The sequence below is a fragment of the Squalius cephalus genome (assembly GCF_949319135.1).
Source record: "Squalius cephalus genome assembly, chromosome: 6".
NCBI classification, from domain to species: Eukaryota; Metazoa; Chordata; class Actinopteri; order Cypriniformes; family Leuciscidae; genus Squalius; species Squalius cephalus.
The window spans coordinates 4,895,914-4,906,131 of record NC_137127.1 but is presented as its reverse complement, the minus strand read 5'-3'; the positions used below and the strand labels follow the sequence as shown (position 1 = coordinate 4,906,131).

The 10,218-nt window shown below is 39.6% G+C and overlaps 1 protein-coding gene across 1 annotated transcript in view; it reads left to right on the top strand.

Annotated features, from left to right (window-relative positions):
- itpkcb (inositol-trisphosphate 3-kinase Cb) overlaps nt 1-9,155 on the top strand; it is a 15,866-nt gene extending 6,711 nt beyond the window's left edge. Inside the window, exons 2-7 of the mRNA XM_079873949.1 lie at nt 3,437-3,536; nt 3,646-3,859; nt 4,551-4,755; nt 5,006-5,107; nt 6,861-6,932; nt 7,054-9,155. Of these exons, the coding sequence (XP_079730075.1) occupies nt 3,437-3,536; nt 3,646-3,859; nt 4,551-4,755; nt 5,006-5,107; nt 6,861-6,932; nt 7,054-7,275 (915 nt within the window). The 3' untranslated portion in view covers nt 7,276-9,155. The remainder of the gene's footprint in view (nt 1-3,436; nt 3,537-3,645; nt 3,860-4,550; nt 4,756-5,005; nt 5,108-6,860; nt 6,933-7,053) is intronic.
- The last annotated feature ends 1,063 nt before the right edge of the window (nt 9,156-10,218 follow it).

Below are 10,218 nucleotides of genomic sequence, written 5' to 3'. Positions count from 1 at the left end.
CAGGGATTATTGTTTTTTTTCCCCGTATTCCTGTCAAAAAAAAAAGAAGAGAAAGAGAAAGCCATCTAAGGAATTATGATAGGAATCTGTCAGTGATTGTGAATGTGAAAGTTGAAAAGGCATCCTAGCTCTCCTACAAACAGCTGAGTTATGTCATTTCCACACTCACACATTCCTCATCGATCAGAGCTTTATAATCAATAACCTGTAATCTGTAGAGCGTGTGCGTCACGGCTGCCGTGTTGACCTTGTGTCGCTGATAAACTCGTCCCTCTGGACCTTTAGTTCCCATGCCTGAGAAGAAAGGTGTCAGTGTTTTTACAGAAACTCAAAATGAAGGGTGTTCTGATTAGGGTTTTTGGGGTCGGTTACGATCACTGGAAGCAGGATTGGCCGATACGATCATTGATACCGATTACCAAAATAAATAATTCTATTCTTAACAACAATCATGTATTTTAAGTATAAAAAAATGAAGAGATGAGAAAGTCTGATGAATTGACAACTATTTATTTATTGGTAACAAGTGCAGCATATTCCATTCGCTCTCTTATGCCTTATATACGATAGTCACTGTGTCAGATTACCCGATTTTGACTCCTAAAATCTTGTCGTGGACAAGAAACGTGTTAGACTACACGTTGCTTCCCGACCAGTCATCGCGTGCCGTCTCACACGCACACATAAATACACACGCACTCTCACACACACACACACACACACACACACACACACACACACACACACACTCACTCAAACTCACTCGCTCACACTGACACTCACTCACACAAACGCACTCACTCATGCTCAGTCACTGGCACACATACACACGCACACACTCACACACACGCACTCACTCATGCTCACTCACTGGCACACATACATACACACGCACACACTCACACACACGCACTCACTCATGCTCACTCACTGGCACACATACATACACACGCACACACTCACACACACGCACTCACTCATGCTCACTCACTGGCACACATACATACACACGCACACACTCACACACACGCACTCACTCATGCTCACTCACTGGCACACATACATACACACACACACACACACACACACACACACACACACACACACACACACACACACACACACACACACACACACACACACACACACACACACACACACACACACACACACACACACACACACACACACACACGCTCACTCACACACACGCACTCACTCATGCTCACTCACTGGCACACATACATACACACGCACTCACTCACTCACTCAAACTCATTCACACACACTGACACCCTCTCACACAGACACACACACTCACTCACTCAAACTCACTCACACACACTGACACCCCCTCACACAGACACACACACTCACTCACTCAAACTCACTCACACACTGACACCCCCTCACACAGACACACGCACTCACTCACACACACGCACACACACACTCACTCACTCAAACTCACTCGCTCACACTGACACCCTCTCACACAGACACACACACTCACTCACTCAAACTCACTCACACACACTGACACCCCCTCACACAGACACACACACTCACTCACTCAAACTCACTCACACACTGACACCCCCTCACACAGACACACGCACTCACTCACACACACGCACACACACACTCACTCACTCAAACTCACTCACACACACTGACACCCCCTCACACAGACACACACACTCACTCACTCAAACTCACTCACACACACTGACACCCCCTCACACAGACACACACACTCACTCACTCAAACTCACTCACACACTGACACCCCCTCACACAGACACACGCACTCACTCACACACACGCACACACACACTCACTCACTCAAACTCACTCACACACACTGACACCCCCTCACACAGACACACACACTCACTCACTCAAACTCACTCACACACACTGACACCCCCTCACACAGACACACGCACTCACTCACACACACGCACACGCACACTCACTCACTCACTCAAACTCACTCACACACACTGACACCCCCTCACACAGACACACACACTCACTCACTCAAACTCACTCACACACACTGACACCCCCTCACACAGACACACACACTCACTCACTCAAACTCACTCACACACACTGACACCCCCTCACACAGACACACACACTCACTCACTCAAACTCACTCACACACACTGACACCCCCTCACACAGACACACACACTCACTCACTCAAACTCACTCACACACACTGACACCCCCTCACACAGACACACGCACTCACTCACACACACGCACACACACACTCACTCACTCAAACTCACTCGCTCACACAGACACACACACTCACTCAAGCACACACTCACTCAAGCTCACACTCACTCGCGCACACACACACTCTCTCACTCTTGACGGTTTAATAAAACCGTCTTTTTTTAAAATAAAAAAATGAAACATGCTAGTCTTTTTATCGTGATGTCGTGAAGCATCGCAGACGCGGCGTTGGTTGACGTCCACTATGACACACTATACGAGATGAAACGATCGAAACCCTACGTCAAACGTCGGGCTTTCATGCCAAAATCGGGCTAAAATTGTGTAATCTGAACCAGGCATTAATTAGGAACAGCTTAGAGTTTAACAAATATAGCATTCCTTTTAAAATAAAATTAATTAAAAAAACAGAACAGTCTTTATCAACAGAAAGCGATCAAATGTAAAACAACACTGCGTAGTCTTCACTGTATAAATGAAATCTAGATTAATCTTAAGTAATTCAGTCTTTTGTTGTGTGATTAACATTAATGACACAGATGGCGGCAGGAATATTAGGCTGCTGTCACTTTAAGACCGAATGCATGAGTCCGATTAGGCGATTACTGATACACATGTGATTTCTTTCCCATCTGTTTATGATCACTTAAGACATAATGAACGTGTTTAAGCGAATACTCACCAAGCCAGGCATTTTGAAACATTTCTGTGAGGTTCAAAGTTCACTTTGCTTGTGCGTGTTCCACTCCGTCTCGGAGAGCCCACACAGAAACACTGTCGCGGCTTATGGCAGTTTTAACTTTTATTGTCAAGCACGTCCTGTAGTTTAGCAACAGTTGACTGTATTTTACGGCAATCGCTGATCCAGCTGATTTGGACGTTAAGTTTGGGCTTTTAGGGAGGAATGAAAGCACACCGTTGTGAAGGAAAGAAATGCACTAGAATCACAGTCCTCGTGTCTTGCTGTAGGGCTGCTGTCTTTACAATGTCTCTATTGTCCTATATTGCCAGACCAGTCAAAATTTTGAGTTTTGCGTCATCTGATTGGCCTTTATAGAGACCCTCGCACCCGACCAATCAGAGCACTCTTACACAAAATGTTTGTTTAGAGAAAACAGATGTGGAAGTGGGATGAGGAGAAAATGATTTATATAATCTGAGCATGTGCGATCTTTGATTTCAGGCTAAATCGTGGAGGAAGCTGAAGACCATGGTGCATTGCTCTCCATTTGTGGTTTCCTTTAAGAAGCGATATCCTTGGATTCAGCTCGCAGGCCATGCAGGTGAAAACTCATTCTCATTTCATTGCTGGATGAATGGAGGAGATAAATGCATCTGACCCATCATGTTGGACTGATGAAATGAACACCGTTTCTGCCTCTTTGTGTGTAGGAAGTTTCCAGGCAGGCGAGTACGGGAAACTGTTGAAGAAGTATTGTGAATGTGAACATCAGTGTCTCGAGAAGCTGATGAATGACAACCTCCGGCCTTTTGTACCTGGTTATTATGGTGTCGTGCAGCAGAATGACCAGGATTACAACCTGATGGATGATCTGCTGACCGACTTCGACTCCCCTTCAATCATGGATTGCAAGATGGGAACCAGGTGAGAAGGAGAAACTTAGGAAAAAGAGTAAAGATCAGTTCAGGTTTAATGAGATTATACAAATAAGCTTAAACTCCAAACCAGCCCTAACCAAACAAACTAGATGGCTCGGTGAGGTTGACATCATTAATAGGGGTGTAACAATATATCGCAATACAAAAATGCAACAATATGTATCGTGGATAGTTCACCCAAAATAAAAATTACCCTGTGAGAAAAAAATTGAAGTTTTCAGAGTCAGTACTACATTAAACTACAATATATTATGTTGAATATAATGTATAATAATGGGGGAATATTAGTGGGTCCTGATAATGCTTATGTTATAAGTCTTATGTTACCAGTAAAAAGTGGCCTACATTATTTTAAATATATCTGGTCAGTGACAGAGTGCAAGCATATTCATCTAAAATAATTCTGTATTTTCAAGTTCAGAATCATGAATATTGTTTTTCTGGTGTCACCATTGTCCAAGCCTATTCATTTACACCCACAATGTTATATCAAATTTAGCATTTAATCAACAGTACATTTTTTCTTAACCTTTTATTATATGTCTTGGAGTATCGCAATAATATCGTATCGTGAGTTCAGTATCATGATATGTATCGAATAGTGAAATTAGGGTATCGTTACACCCCTAGTCATTAATGAACGAGGGTTGTGATTGGCTTAATTTCTTTTACCACAGGACATACCTGGAGGAGGAGCTGGTAAAGGCCCGTGAGCGTCCTCGTCTCAGGAAGGACATGTATGAGAAAATGGTGGCTGTGGACCCGGGAGCGCCCAGTCCAGAGGAGAGAGCCCAGCAGGCCGTTCTCAAACCTCGATACATGCAGTGGAGGGAGACGCTGAGCTCAACCGCCACGCTCGGCTTCCGCATAGAGGGCATCAAGGTAGAGATAGAGATGTTACTTGATCTAGTCACTCAGGATGAGCTTTGTTCATTCAGAATCCTGAAAAAAATGTATAATGTTTCCTCAAAAATATTAAGCATTACTGTTTTCAACATTGATAATAGTAAGAAATGCTTCTTGAGCAGCAAGTCAGCATATTAGAATGATTTCTGAAGGATCATGTGACACTAAAGACTGGAGTAATGATGCTGAAAATTCAGCTTTTCATTAACCTTGTGTTTCATTTTAGAAAGCAGATGGCACATGCAACACCAGCTTTAAAAAAACCAAACATAAAGAGCAGGTGACGAAGGCCTTGGTGGACTTTGTGGATGGAAACACACAGTTATTGGTATGTTGTTTCAGTGGAAAGGGTTTTTTTCATTAGCTTTAGCCAATGGCTTTCCTGATTTATTTTAGTATTATATTTGTGAAAATGCAAAGGAAGACAAACTACAACAGCAAAAAAAAGAAAAAGAAAAAAAACAGAACCTGTTTAATCTGTAATGTTGCTTCCTTCCTCGTTGGTTTCTGATGAATTTCTGTGAAGGGCTGTTCTGAAAATAACAAAGGCTTTTCTAAATGACAAAAGCCCCTGCTACATTATTATTTTAATCAACTACAATATTAAATATTTGGTAACACTTTATTTTACAGTGTCCTTGTTACATATGTTACATGTACTTACCATAGTAATAACAGTAAATTATGCGTAATTACATGCAACTAACCCTCAACCAAATCCTAATCCTACCCTAACCCTATAGTAAGTACATGTAGTTGATAAATATGACTCAGTATTTAAATATATAATTACACACCTTAAAATAAAGTGTAACCAAATATTTAGTAACAACTATGTTACTGTATTAATAAATAAAATATATAGTTTCCATTTAAAATATCTTTCCACTGGACAAATATAGGAACTACTATTTATTGCTTCAATATTATTAATATTATTGTTTTTTCAAATAATTTTCCATAAGTTATGGATGTTATTTTCATAACTTACATCCATATTTTTATGTAACTGTACAAAACACACACACACATATATATATATATATATATATATATATATATATATATATATATATATATATATATATATATGTATATGTATATGTGTGTGTATATATAAAACAAAAATAAGTAGATGGAAATTACAAAATGTTATTCACTTTGAACGAGTGGGAATAAATGGGAGTAAAATGATCTTCAGATTTCTCTAGTTTTGTTAATTTATATGTTTGCAGTTATGAGGCTGTCTGACATTAATAAATTGGTAACACTATTTTATGGGTAGGTTCAGGGTTATTACCTAGTTATTATTACCCAGTTATTATTATTACCCAGTTATTATTATTACCCAGTTATTATTAAACAGTTAGTATTAAACAGTTAGTATGTACATGCATAACAGGACAATAAAATAAAGTGCAACCGTGTCTGTTACACATGCACTTGCTATGGTAATAACAGTAAATTATGTATAATTGCATGCAACTAACTCTAAACCCAACATTAATCCTAACCCAATAGTAAGTACATGTAATACATTTATATTACTCAGTACTTAAACTGTAACAAGGACACATTAAAATAAAGGATAATCAATAAATTCTGCCATAGGTGTTTCAGACTGTAACATATATGTATAATTATTATTTTTTATTTTTACTATTCAAGTTAAAGGTGCAGTAAGCGATTTCTGGAAAGCTTTTCTAATATTAGGCTAATGCGGGTCCTAAAGGTCTTGCCTGGCCATAACCAGTGATATTCCTCTGAGCGTCTCTCTTTTGTAATGTCTCTCAGCCATCTCTCTGTCTACAGTCTTTCTTCAAATCTCCCTCTTTCTCACTCTCTCTCTCTCTCCTCCCCCATCATCAATGGACACGCCCCCTATTGCTGATTGGCTGATCAAACTGCTCGGTCCGATCCACTTTCAACAGCAATCGCTTACTGCACCGTTAATCTAAAATATTTCCTGCAATATTGCTATGTTGTGTATTTTTGCACAGCTGAAAGGCTGTATTAACCAATGAGAATCCAGGAGATGTGGTAATGTATAATTAGAGTTGTGTGTGGTTCTGTTTCTTCAGAGGAGTTATCTTCAGAGACTAGAGGAGCTGCGCAGTGCTCTAGAGACGTCACGGTTTTTCAGGACACACGAGGTGAGGAATCTGTTCTTTACATGTTGTGAAATCCTTTCCTGCCTGGGCCAAATCATTGTCTTCTCTGGAACAAAACAAACCATGACTCATAAGCTCGAACTTTTACCCTGTTTCTCTCCAGGTGGTTGGGAGTTCTTTGCTGTTCGTGCACGACGCTTCAGGCCTGGCCCGAGTCTGGATGATTGACTTTGGTAAGACCATCCCACTGCCACCACCCCAAACCCTGGACCACCGAACGCCCTGGGCCGAAGGAAACCGGGAGGACGGGTACCTGTGGGGTCTGGACAACCTCATTCAGATCTTTGGCGACATGTTGCAGGACTCAACCCCTGCCTCACCCTGATGGATGCACCCATTTGCTTCAGCCCGAAGGATCACGTGTAGGAACACGCTGATGGATAATTGGAGGCTCACAGCAGGATATCAGTCCTGAGAAGAGTGCTCTTGTGCTGAGGGAGTGACTGAAAGCCAACAAAGCACGAGTGGAAAAACTCAAGCTGATTTTGTTGACTCGGTGCTCCACAAACTCACGTTCCTCATTCCTTTTTTGGTCATGTGGTCCTGCAGATACACAGAAGCTCCACAACAGTCAAGATACACTGACACTGAAACCAAACAGACAGATGAGAAGAAACTATCAGGGTGCACAAACCATGATTATTCTTTAAAGTTCACTTGTCTTTTTCTCTCGTTTTTTACCTACAGGTATGATGATAACACTATTACACTAGAATGTGCTTTGGTTTGTTTTGTTTTTTTTCCTTGTAAATTTCTCTTTGGGGTTTCAGTTATGTAAATAGTGCTTATTTAATTTTTATTTTACTTATATTTTTTTTTTAATAATTTCGTTTTTTTCTTTGATTTTATTTCCATAATCTAACTAGTACCTCGTTTATTTCTGAAAGGTGATACAGATGTCATCTTTTTTTTCCACCCTGTGGTCGTCTAATCTTAATGGTGTCTGATGTTTCCATGATTTAACCTTTTAAACAGTTCAGAAGAACTTTTAAGTAGTTCAAAACCATTAACAGATTGGCTCGGTCAGAGGTAAAGTTGTAGAGTTTGTCTCAAACATTTTTGCACTCAACTAACCGCCCTCATCGTGGATAGTTTAATCTACCAAGATTGTGTTTCTTCTTTACTGATCAGAATTAGTATGCAGTGTTTCTTAAAAATAGCCACAGTTACAAAGATGCATAGCAAGCTAACCAGTATAATATATATTTATATACACGTGTTGATGGAATAGTTTGATCTGTTTGCTCACTCTTGGTTCATTCGTTAGTCATATAGTTTAGTTTCTAGGTTAGACAAAAAGAGGTTTGAAAAGTCAACCTACTTTATCTGCCCCAACAACCATTAACCTGATTTTATTTTTCTTTAAATGCAAATAGATTATTTTTGGAGCTTTTTTTTAACTGGTACCCACACCAGAATGACCTCCGTCCTTCAGCTCTTTCCACATCTCTGAAAGTTCAGCTTCATCGTGTTCATGACACTTTGCTTGCATGCATATCAAATCTGACAGATTGTCATTCTGAGATCTTGCAAACTGTGGTGGAAACTTTATTTTGCTGCGCATAATCAGATTATACCAGTTTTGGCTACTGATGTCATCATTAGTTCTCAAATTAGGTGCTGTGGTCATCTTAAAAAAAAAAGAAAAAGAAAAAAGACACACCAAACTTTTTCCATCATCACTTCATGTTTGCTACACATAATCAGAGAATATCCTCTTCAAGATCACAAACATGGTGTTAAAGTGATTACCTCACCTGGATGGTGTTAGTTTACAGAACGGGATGTTCTACCACTGTGTGTGTGTGTGTGTGTTTATCTTATAGCTTCAGAGATTGTATTTTCCACCCTGAACGGGCCTGCACACGGTCTGTCAGCATTCCTTCTGTCAGTATTTCCCCATCTCACACCACGTTCCTCTGGAGATCCACTGCCTTGTTTACAGATTATGTAAAGTATTATGTATTGTTCAATGTGTTGAAATTGGTTTCCTACTTCCATACAGGGTGTTTTAGATGACATGTTTTAAATTGGAAAGAGAACTGGATGGTGCGCTGCCTTTTTGAGTCGTCTCAGCCCATTTAATAGTTTGAGACGGCAGTTTAATTGCAATAGGGACATGCGGAGCATTTGTACTCGCATCTCCTTCAATCATTGTTGTCTTGAAAGCCAATACAATAAACTGGAACCATTATTGTTTAATACACTTTATTTGTCCTGTTCACTTTCTGATTCTCCATTACTTAAAGATCATCAATACTCTACAGTATGGACTGGGCTGAGTATGTTTTTTTGTTTTTAAAGAAATAACTTTTATTCAGCAAGGATACATTAAATTTATCTAAAATGACAGTCAAAACATTGTTACAAAGAGCACTAATTTAAAAAATGCTGTTATTTTGAGCTTTCAATTAATCAAAGAATAATTTTTCTGGAAAAAATGATCATAATTTCCACAAAAATAAGAAGCACAACTTGTTTTGGACATTGATAATCATAAATGTTTCTTGAGCTGCAAATCATCATATTAGAATGATTTCTGAAGGATCATGTGACACTGAAGACTGGAGTAATGATGATGAAAATTACATTTCGAAATACAGTAAAACAATGTATTTAAATTGTAATAATATTTCACAATGTTTTACTGTATAAATGCAGCCTTGCCATTTATTTGATAGACACCTTCCAAAACATTTAAAAAATCTTGAATAAAAGAATGTTGAATAAAACATTCCTGAGTCAAGAGGAAGTTATTTAGATTACAAGGATACTGCTCACTGTTTTAATATAAATGTTCTATTCCTGCCGAGTGATGTTTTCCTGTCATAATTTCCTGTTCAGAACAGCTCTTCCTCGAGTTGCACAACATATGACTAAAGCGTTCTGATAAACACGTTGTCCTATTACTGATGGTCGTCAGTAAATGACATCTGAATATGACTCGCATCCTCAGGTCAGTTTGTGTTGAACGGAACCGAATGTTCAGATTGGTCAAGAGGATTACCTCACAAATACAGCTGTCAAAACCGACGGAATCGTTGCACAAACAAAGTGTTGCGCTAGCAAGACACCACAATTAGAAAAGGGAAGCATCTTAACCACAAAATTAATGACAGATTAATCTCTAAAAACATCTGCAGCTTGTAAAATGTATTCAGAATCCGAATCAGACGTCTTGGAAGCTGAAGCTCACGATCATGGAAAGGGGCGTTACATTTCCGATGCACGCTGGAGATGATTGGCTAATCACAACGCACTTGGGTAA